The sequence below is a fragment of the Nerophis lumbriciformis genome, linkage group LG29 (assembly GCF_033978685.3).
Source record: "Nerophis lumbriciformis linkage group LG29, RoL_Nlum_v2.1, whole genome shotgun sequence".
NCBI classification, from domain to species: domain Eukaryota; kingdom Metazoa; phylum Chordata; class Actinopteri; order Syngnathiformes; family Syngnathidae; genus Nerophis; species Nerophis lumbriciformis.
Window position 1 is genome coordinate 26326520 of NC_084576.2, and position 18481 is coordinate 26345000.

The 18481-nt window shown below is 39.9% G+C and overlaps 1 protein-coding gene across 1 annotated transcript in view; it reads left to right on the top strand.

Annotated features, from left to right (window-relative positions):
- Positions 1-18481, top strand: part of LOC133572009 (cyclin-dependent kinase 17) — a 119149-nt gene that overhangs the window by 50264 nt on the left and 50404 nt on the right. The window contains exons 2-4 of the mRNA XM_061924614.1: positions 641-789; positions 12335-12502; positions 15817-15950. Coding sequence (XP_061780598.1) covers positions 663-789; positions 12335-12502; positions 15817-15950 — 429 coding nt within the window. The 5' untranslated portion in view covers positions 641-662. The remainder of the gene's footprint in view (positions 1-640; positions 790-12334; positions 12503-15816; positions 15951-18481) is intronic.

Genomic DNA, 18481 nt, shown 5'->3' on the forward strand with positions numbered 1-18481 from the left:
GTCACTTAACAAGAAGCCAAAAAGTGCAAAAACAACAATGCTCGCGCCGGAGGAGCCGTGAATGACTGCAGGGACACAACATTAGGTACACCTGCAGACTGCAGCACGGATTTCATATTTCATTCATTCACAACTCCTCCAACACGAACACCACTGTTCCCGCACTTATAAGTAAAGGTAAGACCATAATAAAGTTTTTTTAATTAAATGTGATTTTTTGTATGTGTAAAGTTAAAGTTAAGTTAAAGTACCAATGATTGTCACACACACACACACACACTTGGTGTGAAATTTGTCCTCTGCATTTGACCCATCCCTTTGTTCACCCCCTGGGAGGTGAGGGGAGCAGTGGGCAGAAGCGGCGCCGCGTCTGGGAATAATTTTTGGTGATTTAACCCCCAATTCCAAGCCTTGATGCTGAGTGCCAAGCAGGGAAGAATGCTGGTATGAGCTTTTAAACAAAACCAGTTAACTGCTGCCAATCAAATGGTGAATAAGATACTCTTTAGGGTTCATATGTTTGTAAATCTGACTGTGATGAAGTCAGTGCCTCACCAGCCATCAACCTCACCGCACGTCACTGGTGGACAGATAGCGGGACTTAAACTACCTTTCCTCTTCCATTTGTCCTTTTCGTCAGGCCTCCCCTTCCCGAGAGCTCCATGGAGAAAATGAAGCGGTTCAAGCGGCGTCTCTCTCAGACGTTAAGAGGGAGCCACACCATCGACGAGTCGCTGTCAGAGCTGGCCGAGCAGATGACCGTCGAGGAGAACGGTCTAAAGGACAACGGTAAGTTTCAAAGCACGTGTCGTGTCAGTGAAGGTCCCGATGAAAGACGGGCAACATTTCTTGAAAATTAAAAATTAAAAAAATTAAAAGTTTTTAAAGGGGAACATTATCACCAGACCTATTTTTTAACCGATTTCCGATCTCTAAATGGGTGAATTTTGGCGAATTAAACGCCTTTCAATTATTCGCTCTCGTGACGTCATTGGGAAGCAATCCGCCATTTTCTCAAACACATTACAAACACCGAGTCAAATCAGCTCTGTTATTTTCCGTTTTTTTCGACTGTTTTCCGTACCTTGGAGACATCATGCCTCGTCGGTGTGTTGTCGGAGGGTGTAACAACACGAACAGGGACGGATTCAAGTTGCACCAGTGGCCCAAAGATGCGAAAGTGGCAAGAAATTGGACGTTTGTTCCGCACACTTTACCGACGAAAGCTATGCTACGACAGAGATGGCAAGAATGTGTGGATATCCTGCGACACTCAAAGCAGATGCATTTCCAACTGGACTGGACAGATCAGCTTTCAGGAAAAGAGAGCGGATGAGCTGTATGTCTACAGAATATATTAATCGATGAAAATTGGGCTGTCTGCACTCTCAAAGTGCATGTTGTTGCCAAATGTATTTCATATGCTGTAAACCTAGTTCATAGTTGTTAGTTTCCTTTAATGCCAAACAAACACATACCAATCGTTGGTTAGAAGGCGATCGCCGAATTCGTCCTCGCTTTCTCCCGTGTCGCTGGCTGTCGTGTCGGTTTTGCTTGCATACGGTTCAAACCGATATGGCTCAATAGCTTCAGTTTCTTCTTCAATTTCATTTTCGCTACCTGCCTCCACACTACAACCATCCGTTTCAATACCGTATTTTCCGCACTATAAGGCGCACCTAAAAACCACAATTTTTCTCAAAAGCTGACAGTGCGCCTTATAACCCGGTGCGCTTTATTACGATTCATTTTCATAAAGTTTCGGTCTCGCAACTTCGGTAAACAGCCGCCATCTTTTTTCCCGGTAGAACAGGAAGCGCTTCTTCTTCTACGCAAGCAACCGCCAAGGAAAGCACCCGCCCCCATAGAACAGGAAGCGCTTCACCCGCCCCCGGAAGAAGAAGAAAAAACGCGCGGATATCACCGTACGTTTCATTTCCTGTTTACATCTGTAAAGACCACAAAATGGCTCCTACTACGCGACAAGGATCCGGTTCATAAAAAGACGCAATCTCTCCATCCGCACACGGATTACTACCGTATTTCACAGCAACTGATATTCCTGTGAACTGCACTGTGGAACGGGAGCACGTACGGTGAATATTCGCACCACAGGGAATGAGAAGTCATCCTTCACTGTGGTTCTAGCTTGCCATGCTAACTTCCACCCATGGTGATATTCAAAAGGAAGACCTTGCCAAAAGAGACCTTTCCAGCCGGCGTCATCATAAAAGCTAACTCGAAGGGATGGATGGATGAAGAAAAGATGAGCGAGTGGTTAAGGGAAGTTTACGCGAAGAGGCCGGGTGGCTTTTTTCACACAGCTCCGAAGGCGAACACACCTTCACTAAGACGGGCAGATAGCGCCGGTCGACATACGCCAACATCTGCCAGTGGATCGTAAATGCCTGGGCAGATAGTTTCGGTCACAACTGTGGTCCGAGCTTTCCGGAAGGCAGGATTCACAGAACTGCTGCACAACAACAGCGACACTGAATCCGATGACTTCGACGAGGCGGAGCCGGCCATTTTTGGATCCCACGCTTGCGCAACTTTTCAATTCGGACACCGAAGACGAAGAATTCGAAGGATTTACGAATGAAGAATAACTTCAGAAGGTGAGCGCTATGTTTATTTTGTGTGTTGTGACATTAACGTTCGAGCAACATTATGTTACTATTGCTCTACACCATTTTGAATTTTACTATGTTTGTGATTGCACATTTGCGTACATTTTGGGACAGAGTTGTTAGAACGCTGGTTTTCAATATATTATTAAAGTTTGACTGAACTATCTGACTGTTTTTTTGACATTCACTTTAGCGCAGCGTTTTTTTGACATTCACTTTAGCGCAGCGTAGGCGCGGCTTATAGTCCGGGGCGGCTTATTGGTGGACAAAATTATGAAATATGTAATTCATAGAAGGTGCGGCTAATAATCCGGTGCGCCTTATAGTGCGGAAAATACGGTACATGCATAATCTGTTGAATCGCTTAAGCCGCTGAAATCCGAGTCTGAATCCGAGCTAATGTCGCTAAAGCTTGCTGTTCTATGCGCCATGTTTGTTTGTGTTGGCATCACTATGTGACGTCACAGGAAAATGGACGGGTGTATATAACGATGGTTAAAATCAGGCACTTTGAAGCTTTTTTTTAGGGATATTGCGTGATGGGTAAAATTTTGAAAACAACTTCGAAAAATAAAATAAGCCACTGGGAACTGATTTTTAATGGTTTTAACCCTTCTGAAATTGTGATAATGTTCCCCTTTAAAAAGTTTTTTTTTTTTTAAAAAGCACGTCACCACTGGACTCTAGAGCAGTGGAGACGCCTTCTCTGGAGTGATGAATCATGCTTTTCCATCTGGCAATCTGATGGACGAGTCTGGGTTTGAAGGTTGCCAGGAGAACGGTACATTTCGGACTGCATTGTGCCGAGTGTGAAATTTGGTGGAGGCGGAATTATGTGTGGGGTTGTTTTTCAGGAGTTGGGCTTGGCCCCTTAGTTCCAGTGAAAGAAACTTTGAATGCTCCAGGATACCAAAACATTTTGGACAATCCCATGCTCCCAACCTTGTGGGAACAGTTTGGAGCCGGCCCTTCCTCTTCCAACATGACTGTCACCAGTGCACAAAGCCAGGTCCATACAGTATGGCGTCACATTAGTGCCAAAAATCCGAGCGCATAAAAACTGTTATCGTGCGCTGATTCTCCACTTCGTGCGCGCGCGACACCCTTTTGCGCGCGCGTGGTGCCTTTTTGCGCGCGCGCGGTGCCTTTCTGTACGTGCGCGACGCCTTTCTGTGCGCTCTCTGTGTACTCCTGGCATCTCTCCCCGCGCTGTCATGTTTCTTTTTGGTACTTTTGGGGGCGGGTATGCTTTGACGGCCCCTTCTTTCTGATTGGTCAGGCGAAAAATGCTTAAAAATGCTCAGAGCCAATCAGAAGTATAGCAGGGCGGGTCATCGTCAATATGTATCAAGATTTACGGAGGAAGAAGTGGATAAAAACATGTTGCGTGCTGATGAAGGTTATTTCATACCACATAAACACAATACAGGGTAATACAAAATGTGACCCAAATAAATAATAAGACAACAAACACCATAATGACATCGTTCAGCCAGAACTGGTCCACCAGCAATAACATCCAACCATAACATTATTTTATATTTTCACTTCTTCTTGAACATTTGTTTTCTAATTTATGGAATTTCTTTTGATTCAGCCATAAAATTAATGAAATAATAGCTTTTAATAATGTATTCTGAAACAGTTTAAAATAATCAGAGAACTGACTAACACTGACCCTACACAACTATGTTGCACAATTAAGTCATTTTTTTTTTTAAAGCGAAAGAGGTAATTTCAACAGGTACAGCATCCTATGTCATATCTACATGTAATAAGATTTGTAACAAGGCAAACCGTTTGTAAATTGGTCGAAAATCAAACAAGTTATGGTAATTTAATTAGTACATGTACCATTGACATCAATGTAATGATTGAGGCTAGATGTCCGAGGTAAGATGGCTACAACATTGCTACACTGGAGAACGATTGGTCATATGAAAAATGCTCACAGCCAATCAGAAAGGAGGGGCTGTCTAAGCATACCCGCCCCCAAAGTGCCAAAAAGAAACATGACAGCGCGAGGAGAGATGCCAGGAGTACACAGAGAGCGCGCAGAAAGGCACCGAAGTGGAGAATCAGCGCGCGATAACAGTTTTTATGCGCTCGGATTTTTGGCACTAATGTGACGCCATAATACAGACATGGATGACAGAGTCTGGTGTGGATGAACTTGACTGGCCTGCACAGAGTCCTGACCTGAACCCGATAGAACACTTTTGGGATGGCCTTCTCGACCAACATCGGTGTGTGACCTCACCAATGCGCCCTTGGAAGAATGGTGGAAAATTCCTATAAACACACTCCGCAACCTGGTGGACAGCCTTCCCAGAAGAGTTGAAGCTGTAATAGCTGCAAAAGGTGGACCGGCATCATATTGAACCCTATGGGTTAGGAATGCATACCTGCCAACTACTCCGGTTTTCCCGTATTTAGTACGGTTTTCATCAACCTATTCCGGGTTACGGTTGCAGTGATAAAAAATACGGTTTTTCATTAATTTAAAAAAATATTTTTTTTTTAAGTTTTATTCACGAAATCGCGTAACAACAATGACAATCGAAACTGCTTCCCGTAACTTCCTATCGAGCCATTCCGAATGCCATGCGCGAGGCTATTTATAGCACCGCTGCCAAGCACGAGGCACCTGTTGCCATTGTTTCCAAACGAGCGAACGATCATGGAATCAGCCGGAGAAAAATCGCAAACGAGTCTTAAACCGAAAAGAAAACTGCAGTCATTCCGTGAAGAATATTCAAAAGCCTATCCGGGAATAATTATCCGTTCCAAAAAGGGTGAAAACTACGCGAATTGCACCTTGTGCAGACAAGGTTTTTCGATCGGACACGGAGGAATTAGCGATGTAAAAGACCATGTTGGGACAAAAAAACACAAGTCTAATGCCGTTGCTAGCGATACAAGTGGAAAACTTTCAACGTTTTTTGGATTTTAGCCACAAAAAGGTAATGACACCAATGTTATCTATTGGAATTGTTTAGTACTGTTATACTGTTAAAAATGTTTATACTGTTTATGCTTTCAAGTCCAAGTTGAAGAAATCTTGTTAAATGTTGACAGCATAACTACCAAAATACAGAAGTATGTCCTTAATATTTTTGCAGTGCTATTTCTGTTGAAAAGTTAAAATGATTACATTCGAGATGTGATGTGCCACTTTTCATGTGTCTGATGGCTTAAATTAATTTTCATTAATTTTTCATATTTTGAATTCTTTTGAAAGGCTTACAAAAAAAACTACATTTGAATTGTAATTCCATGCTATTGACAGGACTATTAATTTTAATGAAGTTAGCTTACCATGTTTACAGTATGATAATTGTGATAGAAATGTGAATTTTAGGCACAGAATATTTTTTACAATTGAACAAGGCAGTAGATTATACAAGATTGGACAGAAAGTTAATGACACCAATTATTTTTTTTTATGGAGTTGTTTAGTACTGTTTTACCATTTGTTTACTGTAAAAAGTGTTTATACTGTTTATACTTTCAATTAACAAATTGAAGTCTTGTGAAAGGTTGACAGGATAACTGGCATTAACTGTCAAAATAATTTCAAACTATTGAAGTTAGCTTACAGAATAAACATGTCAATCAACCCATATGATTTTTGCTGTAATATTTTTGTTTTGAAAAGTCACTGTGACTGATAGAAAAGTGATGGTTTTAGCAACATTTCAACCTGTCTGAATGCTAATAATCATTTTGCGTCGGGCGGCGAACCTGAACCCCCCACCAGGACTTTGTCCTGGACCTACCGGGGCCTGCGGCCCCTGGACCCTGGCTACTAGGTTTTTCTGATTTTAAAAGTTGGCAGGTATGGGAATGGGATGGCACTTTAAGTTCATATGTGAGTCAAGGCAGGTGGCCAAATACTTTTGGCAATATAGTGTAGTTATTTTATGTTATCTTTATTAGTTTTTTAAACAACTTTTCATCATGTTAGGTGTGGCTGTGAACGCACGTAATGTTTGAGATTATAGATGATGGTCAGTATTGCTCCCTGAAGTAAAAATGCAATAAGTAACAAACTGCTCCCACTCACAGATACTGTAAGTTACATCTTTCCATTAGACCCGAGTGTGGCCTTGAAGGAGCAGGGTAACCATTTGACAAAATCTGCAGGGAGCGCAGGAGAGGAGTGTGCTGTCACATTGTTGCCATGGCACTCGGGGGGGTCTGAAGGAATTCTTTAAAGTTTCCATGACATTGTGCAACAAGCCACCCATTTTTTCTTTTGCCTTCCATCGGTTTTGTCCCGAACCGGTCGTCCAAGTCCATCCCCTCTCGCCTTGTCTGAGAACTGGACTTTTTGTAAGGCCCTCTTCTTGTTCCGTGATTAACATCAGCTTCGTTGGAAAGTGTCGCTCTTGCAGCCCGTGTAAGAGGAGACGACCGAAAGAGACGAGATGTGATCTGAACTCTGTGGTTAAGGGGAAAGCGTTCTGGTGCTGATCCGATTATGTAAGAGTCATAACTCCGGGCCAGCGGTGTCAGCAGCTGCCCAGAGATAAGGCGGAGGTGGCATCAGGACGTATGGAAATGCTTTTTTTTTTTTTAGTGTTTATTGATTGGAGTTCTTTATTCAAGCTGTAAATTTTTTTTTTTTTTTTAAATCCACTGTAGCAATCATAAATGTTGACGTCTTCTTTGTGAAGTCTGTGGACTGGATCCTGACTCATGCAAAGAACAGGCTGAGCCAGGCGGGCTTAATTCATACTGATTTCAATTAAAAAAATGCACAGAAAGATGGAAAATAACTGGATGCCCAGCGGGTTAGTTTGGATGGAGATTACGATAATGTGCCCCTCAACGCTCACATAAGGGTATTCATTTATTGTCACTACAGACTGTGTAGATATCAAATTAGGCCGATGTAACAAGCGCATACTGAATTTGTAACTGTCATCTTCGCTTCCTGCCTACGAGAGCATTTTTTCGCCGCGTCCTGGAAAAATCCAGTCCAATTTGAAGCCTTTGCAGTGAATTAATTCAGTCATTTTTTTGGTGACGAAACAATACATTAGTCTGATTATGATATCATTGAACTACTGTGTTGCCTTGTTAACTTTCACACTGTTTCCTTAGACTGTAACAATACATTAATATGTTCATGATATCATTGTACTACTGTGTTACCTTGTTAACTTTCACACTGTTTCATTAGACTGTAACAATACATTAATCTGTTCATGATATCATTGAACTACTGTTACCTTATTAACTTTCATACTGTTTCATTAGACTGTAACAGTACATTAGTCTGATTATGATATCATTGAACTACTGTGTTACCTTGTTAACTTTCACACTGTTTCATTAGACTGTAACAATACATTAGTCTGATTAGGATATCATTGTACTACTGTGTTGCCTTGTTAACGTTCACACTGTTTCCTTAGACTGTAACAATTCAATAAAGTATCTATCTATCTATCTATCTATCTATCTATCTATCTATCTATCTATCTATCTATCTATCTATCTATCTATCTATCTATCTTATCTATCTACATTAGTCTGTTTATGATATCATCGTATTACTGTGTTGCCTTGCTAACTTTCACACTGTTTCCTTAGACTGTAGTCTGTTTATGATATCATTGTACTACTGTGTTGCCTTGTTAACTTTCACAGTTTCCTTAGACTGTAACAATACATTCGTCTGATAGGATATCATTGTACTACTGTGTTGCCTTGTTAAATGTCACAGTTTCCTTAGACTCTAACAACACAATAGTCTGATAGATATCATTGTACTTCTGTGTTGCCTTGTTAACTTTCACACTGTTTCATTAGACTGTAACAATACATTAGTCTGATTAGGATATCATTGTACTACTGTGTTGCCTTGTTAACTTTCACACTGTTTCATTAGACTGTAACAATACATTAGTCTGATAAGGATATCATTGTACTTCTGTGTTGCCTTGTTAACTTTCACACTGTTTCATTAGACTGTAACAATACATTAGTCTGATTAGGATATCATTGTACTACTGTGTTGCCTTGTTAACTTTCACAGTTTCCTTAGACTAACAATACATTAGTCTGATAAGGATATCATTGTACTACTGTGTTGCCTTGTTAACTTTCACACTGTTTCATTAGACTGTAACAATACATTAGTCTGATTAGGATATCATTGTACTACTGTGTTGCCTTGCTAACTTTCACACTGTTTCCTTAGACTGTAACAATACATTAGTCTATTAAGGATATCATTGTACTAATGTGTTGCCTTATTAACTTTGACAGTTTCCTTAGACTCTAACAATACATTAGTCTGATAAAGATATCATTGTACTACTGTGTTGCCTTGTTAACCTTCACAGTTTCATTAGACTGTAACAATACATTAGTCTAATAAGGATATCATTGTACTACTGTGTTGCCTTGTTAACTTTGACAGTTTCCTTAGACTCTAACAATACATTAGTCTGATAAAGATATCATTGTACTACTGTGTTGCCTTGTTAACTTTCACAGTTTCCTTAGACTAACAATACATTAGTCTGATAAGGATATCATTGTACTACTGTGTTGCCTTGTTCATTTTGACAGTTTCCTTCGACTGTAACAATACATTAGTCTGATAGGATATCATTGTACTACTGTGTTGCCTTGTTAACTTTCACAGTTTCATTAGTCTGTAACAATACATTAGTCTGTTTATGATATCATTGTACTACTGTGTTGCCTTGCTAACTTTCACACTGTTTCCTTAGACTGTAACAATACATTAGTCTGTTTATGATATAATTGTACTACTGTGTTGCCTTGCTAACTTTCACACTGTTTCCTTAGACTGTAACAATACATTAGTCTGATAAGGATATCATTGTACTACTGTGTTGCCTTGCTAACTTTCACACTGTTTCCTTAGACTGTAACATTACATTAGTCTGATAAGGATATCATTGTACTACTGTGTTGCCTTGTTAACTTTCACAGTTTCATTAGACTGTAACAATACATTAGTCTAATAAGGATATCATTGTACTACTGTGTTGTCTTGTTAACTTTGACAGTTTCCTTAGACTCTAACAATACATTAGTCTGATAAGGATATCATTGTACTACTGTGTTGCCTTGTTAACTTTCACACTGTTTCCTTCGACTGTAACAATACATTAGTCTGATAAGGATATCATTGTACTACTGTGTTGCCTTGTTAACTTTCACACTGTTTCATTAGACTGTAACAATACATTAGTCTGATTAGGATGTCATTGTACTACTGTGTTGCCTTGTTAACTTTCACAGTTTCCTTAGACTAACAATACATTACCGTAGTCTGATAAGGATATCATTGTACTACTGTGTTGCCTTGCTAACTTTCACACTGTTTCCTTAGACTGTAACAATACATTAGTCTGATAAGGATATCATTGTACTACTGTGTTGCCTTGTTAACTTTCATAGTTTCATTAGACTGTAACAATACATTAGTCTGTTTATGATATCATTGTACTACTGTGTTGCCTTGTTAACTTTCACAGTTTCCTTAGACTAACAATACATTAGTCTGATAAGGATATCATTGTACTACTGTGTTGCCTTGCTAACTTTCACACTGTTTCATTAGACTCTAACAATACATTAGTCTGATAAGGATATCATTGTACGACTGTGTTGCCTTGTTAATTTCACACTGTTTCATTAGACTATAACAATACATTAGTCTGATTAGGATATCAATGTACAAAACCCTGTGGTGCGGAAATCAAAAATATTGAAAATGAGCAGTTCGTAAATTGAGGCTCCACTGTATTGTGAACGAGAAATGTGTTGAATTGACAATCGATGCTTAATCCAATCGTCACCCCAAAAATTGGATTTAAATTTAATTGTGCTTTGTAAGATTCACATCGCTAGCACAAGTGATCCACTTTACACAATTGGAATCTCAACAAATTTCTCATGATGTAGAACAGGCCTGGGCAATTATTTTGACTTGGGGGCCAAATTTAGAGAGAAAAATTGTGTCTGAGGACCGGTATATCTATTTTTAGGAACATTAATACAAAACCACAATAATGTCTGATTGAATGCTATAAACATTGTGACAGACCACCTTAAAAACATTTTTTTTTACTGAATGAGAGACCCAGAATGTACATGAAAATAAAGAATGTGGGATTTACAATATTACCTATGAAGGATAAAACACTGAATATTGACAACATATGAACATCACACCCCTTCTCCATCGAACATATTTTACAATCAAGCGAAACGCAACAAAAATGCAACAAACAGCGAAATATGAACATGAAGGATTAAAAAAAAAAAAAAAAAAAAATCAGATATACCTGATACATCACTAAGCTTTAGAAGTTTGTTGTGAAAATCTCCTTCCGCGTCCGTCCCTGACACCCGCATTTCAGGCTGGCCGCTCTGGAAACACTCTGTGGAAACGCTCCCCACCCACACTGCTTGGTGCCTCGTCTGAGCTGCTGTGACGTAGATGACCATAGTAACTAATTGTATTACCATAGTAACTAATTACATTACCATAGTAACTAGTATATCATGCAAAAGCGCAGATTCCAACCATTGAAATACTTTGTATTAGAGATGTCCGATAATGGCTTTTTTGCCGATATTCCGATATTGTCCAACTCTTAATTGCCGATTCCGATATCAACCGATACCGATAAATACAGTTGTGGAATTAACACATTATTATGCCTAATTTTGTTGTGATGCCCCGCTGGATGCATTAAACAATGTAACAAGGTTTTCCAAAATAAATAAATAAATCGACTCAAGTTATGGAAAAAAGTGCCAACATGGCACTGCCATATTTATTATTGAAGTCACCAAGTGCATTATTTTTTTTAAGATGGGGCGGGGGGTGTATATTGTAGCGTCCCGGAAGAGTTAGTGCTGCAAGGGGTTCTGGGTATTTGTTCTGTTATGTTGTGTTATGGTGCGGATATTCTCCCGAAATCTGTTTGTCATTCTTGTTTGGTGTGGGTTCTCAGTGTGGCGCATATTTGTAACAGTGTTAAAGTTGTTTATACAACCACCCTCAGTGTGACCTGTATGGCTGTTGACCAACTATGCCTTGCATTCACTTGTGTGTGTGAAAAGCCGTAGACATTATGTGATTGGGCCGGCATGTAAAGGCAGTGCCTTTAAGGTTTATTGCCGCTCTGTATTTCTCCCTAATTCAGTGTACCACTCCGTACAGCAGCGTTTTAAAAAGTCATAAATTTTACTTTTTGAAACAGATACTGATAATTTCCGATATTACATTTTAAAGCATTTATCGGCCGATAATATCTGACATCTCTGATTACCATAGTAACTAATTAGATTACCATAGTAACTAATTAGATTACCATAGTAACTAGTATATCATGCAAAAGCGCAGATTCCAACCATTGAAATACTTTGTATAGTTCAAGACTTACGGTCATTTGAAAACATCACTGCATATCATAATGGCAGCGACAGTTTCCATCTTAAAGATCTAAAAAGAATATTTGGGAATGTCCGGCGGGACAGATTGAAAAGCTTTTTTTTGCCCAGGTCTGATGTCGAACATGCCACAGGAGTGGCACAAATGGTTGTCATGAAAGCCAGAAACGGGCCCACAAAAACAACATGCAGGAGTTTAAAAATAAGGAAAGGAATGCCTGTTTACTGACTTGTTTTTGTTTTTCTCACTCCAGCGGAGCCCATCGTGAGGAATGGCCGGCCCCCGTCGGCCCACAGCGTCCACTCCTTTCTGCACCAGTACGCGGGCTCCTTCAAAAAGCCGCCTCTGCGACGGCCTCAGAGCGTCATCGGCGGGGGTCTCGGCTCGCTCATGGCGATGCCTCGCAACGGCAGTCGCCTCGGTGAGGACGACACACGAGCTCGCTTAACACATTTGTTGATACAAAGCCCACACTGCAAAAACTGAAATCTAAGTAAGATTAAATATCTCAAATAAGGGTGATATTTGCTTATTTTCTGTCTAATAAGATAATTCTTCTCACTAAGCAGATTTTATGTTAGTCTTTTACTTGTTTTAAGTGTTTTGGTCCTAAATGATCTCAGTAAGATATAACAGCTTGTTAGTGAGATTTGATGACCTATATTGAGTAAAACATGCTTGAAACTAGAATATCAACTGTTGCAAAGCTGTGTCATCAACACTCACAAGTATAAAACTATTTTTTTAAAGGGGAACATTATCACCAGATCTATGTAAGCGTCAATATATACCTTGATGTTGCAGAAAAAAGACCATATATTTTTTTAACCGATTTCCGAACTCTAAATGGGCGAATTTTGGCGAATTAAACGCCTTTCTATTATTCGCTCTCGGAGCGATGACATCACAACGGGAAGCAATCCGCCATTTTCTCAAACACCGAGTCAAATCAGCTCTGTTATTTTCCGTTTTTTCGACTGTTTTCCGTACCTTGGAGACATCATGCCTCGTCGGTGTGTTGTCGGAGGGGGTAACAACACGAACAGGGACGGATTCAAGTTGCACCAGTGGCCCAAAGATGCGAAAGTGGCAAGAAATTGGACGTTTGTTCCGCACACTTTACCGACGAAAGCTATGCTACGACAGAGATGGCAAGAATGTGTGGATATCCTGCGACACTCAAAGCAGATGCATTTCCAACTGGGCTGGACAGATCAGCTTTCAGGAAAAGAGAGCGGATGAGGGTATGTCTACAGAATATATTAATTGATGAAAATTGGGCTGTCTGCACTCTCAAAGTGCATGTTGTTGCCAAATGTATTTCATATGCTGTAAACCTAGTTCATAGTTGTTAGTTTCCTTTAATGCCAAACAAACACATACCAATCGTTGGTTAGAAGGCGATCGCCGAATTCGTCCTCGCTTTCTCCCGTGTCGCTGGCTGTCGTGTCGTTTTCGTCTGTTTCGCTTGCATACGGTTCAAACCGATATGGCTCAATAGCTTCAGTTTCTTCTTCAATTTCGTTTTCGCTACCTGCCTCCACACTACAACCATCCGTTTCAATACATGCGTAATCTGTTGAATCGCTTAAGCCGCTGAAATCCGAGTCTGAATCCGAGCTAATGTCGCTATACCTTGCTGTTCTTTCCGCCATGTTTGTTTGTGTTGGCATCACTATGTGACGTCACAGGAAAATGGACGGGTGTATATAACGATGGTTAAAATCAGGCACTTTTAAGCTTTTTTTAGGGATATTGCATGATGGGTAAAATGTTGAAAAAAACTTCGAAAAATAAAATAAGCCACTGGGAACTGATTTTTAATGGTTTTAACCCTTCTGAAATTGTGATAATGTTCCCCTTTAAAGTAATCATTTCTTATTTCAAGCATGACAAAAAAATCATGATTTTGACACAATTGTGTCTCATAATTAAAACAGATGACAGCCAAATGTTCTTTGCTGTTTTATTTTCAATGAAACAAGAGAAAATACGTACTCATATAGTAGTACAGTTGGCACAGTACAGTAAAAGGACAGTTAATATTTAAACATTAAACATGTGACATTTCAAACAATTTTGAACAGAAATAGTTCATGCACGTTCAGATAAATTCCTCAAAATTACAATTAAAAAATGTTTAGCCAGGGGCCGGGCTGTATATATGCGCACTAATTGACTGAATGAGCATGCACTTGGCGCGATGATGTCATGTTATCGATGGAAAAATGCATGTTTAGTCCATATGATTTGCCTGAGCGGCCAGGAAACCCCGAGAGTAACAAGCGGTTGCTTTGTTGCCTTTCCATTAAGAACAATAAATTAGTTTTTAGTATAAGTTTGCTGGTTTCAAGAAATGTAATGCCGAGCGCATATCATTATGTCAAGATAATGGCACTAGCATTTACTTCATTTAAGAATATTTTTCGACATATTGAGCAAAAAGTTCTTTTTTTTTTCTACCAAGAAAAGTGCACTTGTTATTAGTGATAGTATACTTATTTTAAGGTATTTTGGGGTTTATTTAGGTTAGCTAATTTTACTTGTTTTGGAAAGTCTTGACAAGCCAAATGTTCTTGTTCTATTGGCAGATCATTTTGCTTAGTTCAAATAAAATACCCCTCATTTTTGTATTTTTTTTTTTCTTGTTTTTGAACACTGACTTTTTGCAGTGCACTCGGGCGGGAAGAATCGCTGAATTCGAGTTTTGTTTCGCAATATTGTGCAAAAGCAACGTTTCTTACCTTCTGGTACCTGCTGATCTGTATTTGGGATCTGCATAAATCCTTAAAAATTGCGCGCCTCCGCCTTTGTAGTCCTTGGAGACATCGTCGTTGATAACCTTCTTTTTCTCTATCTTCTTGTTATGGGACATTCATCCTACACTGTTGCCATTTCTAATATAAAGTAGTGGAAAGTTCTTACTTATATCTGTCAGTAAACTCGCCATGAAAGCGCTAAAACATACCGGTGTGGTGAGTTTACATTATTCACCCAAGGAACTTTAGTTATTAGAGTTCCGGTCGGACGGTTTTTCACCGGACTCATTTTGGCACTAGCATTTACTTCATTTAAGAATAGTTTTCGACATATTGAGCAAAAAGGTCTCTTTTTTTTCTACCAAGAAAAGTTCACTTGTTATTAGTGATATTATACTTATTTTAAGGTATTTTGGGGTTTATTGAGGTTAGCTAATTTTACTTGTTTTGGAAAGTCTTGACAAGCCAAATGTTCTTGTTCTATTGGCAGATCATTTAGCTTAGTTCAAATAAAATACCCCTCTTTTTTTTTTTTTTTTTTTTTTTTTTTTTTTTTTGTCTTGTTTTTGAACACTGACTTTTTGCAGTGCACTCGGGCGGGAGGAATCGCTGAATTCGAGTTCTCGTGTCGTAAAAATAAGTAAATGAATAATTTTTGGTTAGCTTGACTTTCTCCACTTTGGCACACACAAAGATGAATGTGAGCGGAAAGAACCCCGCTCGAGGCGTGTTTGCAAAAGCATAAATATGAGCTCAATCACCCGGTTCTACAGTAGGAGTTCTGTTTCGAAACACCAGCCTGATTAATGACTGTGGACAGTTTCAGAGCATATTTGTTTAAAATGCGTCCTGCTGAAAAAGTCCAAAAATAAGTTTTATTGCAAGATGATGTTTGGATATTCTCTATAACAGCAGTGAAAACAGCGGTGCTCCTTGATCTTTTCTGACACTCTACCCTGATCTTCTTCTATTGCAGATATCGTCCACGAGAACCTGAAGATGGGGTCGGATGGAGAGAGCGACCAAGCTTCTGGGACGTCCTCCGATGAGGTGCAGTCACCGACTGGTGTTTGCTTAAGGAACAGAGGGAACCGCCGCATCTCCGCTGAGGTAAGCGACAATAGCGACTTCATTACCATTCGTTACGTAAACCTGGAAGTCAGTGACGTGCAGTCACTAGAGGCAGGTGAGGCCCCGCCATCATGGAAAGAAAAAAAATGTAAAAAGAAAAAAAAAATTGTTAAATGTATCCAGTGATTATACTATAAAGTTATTTTCCATTTAACTTCACCAGTTTTAGATTATTTTTATTCAAAATCGCTGAATTTTCACATTTGCCGTTCAAATACTGAGAAGAGACGGTGCGGTGAACAGCAGCCAGTTGAGGCACGTCACTCAGTTGTGCCTTGATTGCGGACTCGGCTAACTGCTGGCCTGCTGTGCAGTGAGACCGTATTGCTATATAAACTATATTATACATTTCCATAGTTTAGTTAGCTGAGGTATATAATGTACAGTGTATTTTGTCAACAACTGTATGTGTGTAAAGTATTTCTTGTGCTGAGCGATCATAAAACGGCTGCAAAAGACGCACTGGCTGAGGCTCGCCTCCTGCACCCCCGCCGTAGAATTTGCACCCCCTGACGGGAGTGTTATATCAACTAAAGCCCACACTTAAACTTTCCACGTGCAAGATTGAATCTATTTAAAAAAGTTATTTCATAAGAAGCCAAAAAGTGCAAAAACAATAATGTTCGTGTTGGGGGAGTTGTGAATGACTGCAGGGCCACAACATTAGGTACACCTGCAGACTGCAGGTGTACCTAATTCACAACTCCTCCAACACGAACATTATTGTTTTTGCACTTTTTGGCTTCTTATTAAATAACTTTTGTAACCTATTTTTATGGGCTTACCTCTTTGTGATGTTAAGTTCCTGTTTTGCGCTGTTATACAGTATACGCCTTGAGCTCTTATTTTGAAGACGTTAAGAGCGGAAGTGATGACACAGTGGAGCGGAAGTTTTTGAAAGAAGGTATATAAAGTGGTCCTCGTGTAAACTGGAGCCTCCGTATTTGTTATTTTATAGTTTTTCATACAGTATAGGCGACATTTATAAACCCTCGGTTACACTTTTTTAAATAGATTCGATCTTGCACGTGGAAAGTTGAAGTGAGGGCTTTAGTTTATATAACACTCCCGTCAGGGGGTTCATTAATCCAGCACAACAGCGGCGATTTATAAGTAAAGGTAAGACCATAATAACGTTTTTTTATTAAATGTGCTTTTTTGTGTGCTACAGTTTGTATGTGTAAAGTTAAAGTACCAATTTGTCCTCTGCATTTGACCCATCCCCTTGTTCACCCCCTGGGAGGTGAGGGGAGCAGTGGGCAGCAGCGGCGCCGCGCCCGGGAATCATTTTTGGTGATTTAACCCCCAATTCCAACCCTTGATGCTGAGTGCCAAGCAGGGAAGAATGCTGGTATGAGCTTTTAAACATAACCCGTTAACTGCTGCCAATCAAATGGTGAATAAGATAATCTTTAGGGTTCATATGTTTGTAAATCTGACTGTGATGAAGTCAGTGCCTCACCAGCCATCAACCTCACCGCACGTCACTGGTGGAAGTATCCTGCCAGCAAACAGACACAAACACAAAACCGTATTTTCCGGACCCTAGCGCGCACTCCTGATGAATGGTCTATTTTTTAAATCTTTTGCCTATATAAGGCATTAAAGGAGTCATATTATTATAATTTTTTTCTAAATGTAAAAAACTTCCTTGTGGTCTACATAACATGTAATGGTGGTTCTTTGGTCAAAATGTTGCATAGATGATGTTTTACACATCATCTTCAAGCCGCTTTCTGACAGGCGCTTACACATGCGTCGTTTTGTGGGCGGGTCTTGTTTACTTGGCTCACCTTCGGCAGCGTCTTCTCCCCGACATCTTTGTTGTAGCGGTATAGCGTGCAAGGACGGGAGTGGACGAAGTGTCAAAAGAAGATTACTTAAATCAATAACGAAGCAGCATCTCTTCATCCGGAAATAACAAGAAGGCTGGAAATGTGTCCCGTGAGAAACCGTCCGACCGGAAATTTCTAATAACTGAAGTTCCTTGGGTGAATAATGTAAACGCACCATACCGGTATGTTTTAGCGCTTTCATTGCGAGTTTACTGACAGATATAAGTAAGAAGTTTACACTACTTTATATTAGAAATGGCAACAGCGGCGGATGAATGCCCCATAACTCGCGCAATTTTTCAGGATTCATGCAGATCCCAAATACAGATCAGCAGGTACCAGAAGGTAAGAAGAGTTGCTTTTGCATAATGTTGCGAAACAAAACTCCAGATAATATGTCTTACCTTATACACACACCATAATATTAGCGGTGTAGCGTGCAACGACAGGAGTGGAAGAAGTGTCAAAAGATGGAGATAACCGTTTTAATGACATTCAGGCTTTACTTCAATCAATAACGGAGCAGCGTTTCCTCATCCGGAAACAACACCAACGGAAATGAGTCCGGTGAAAAACCGTTCGACCGGAACTCTAATAACTAAAGTTCCTTGGGTGAATAATGTAAAGTCACTACACCGGTATGTTTTAGCGCTTTTATGGCGAGTTTACTGACAG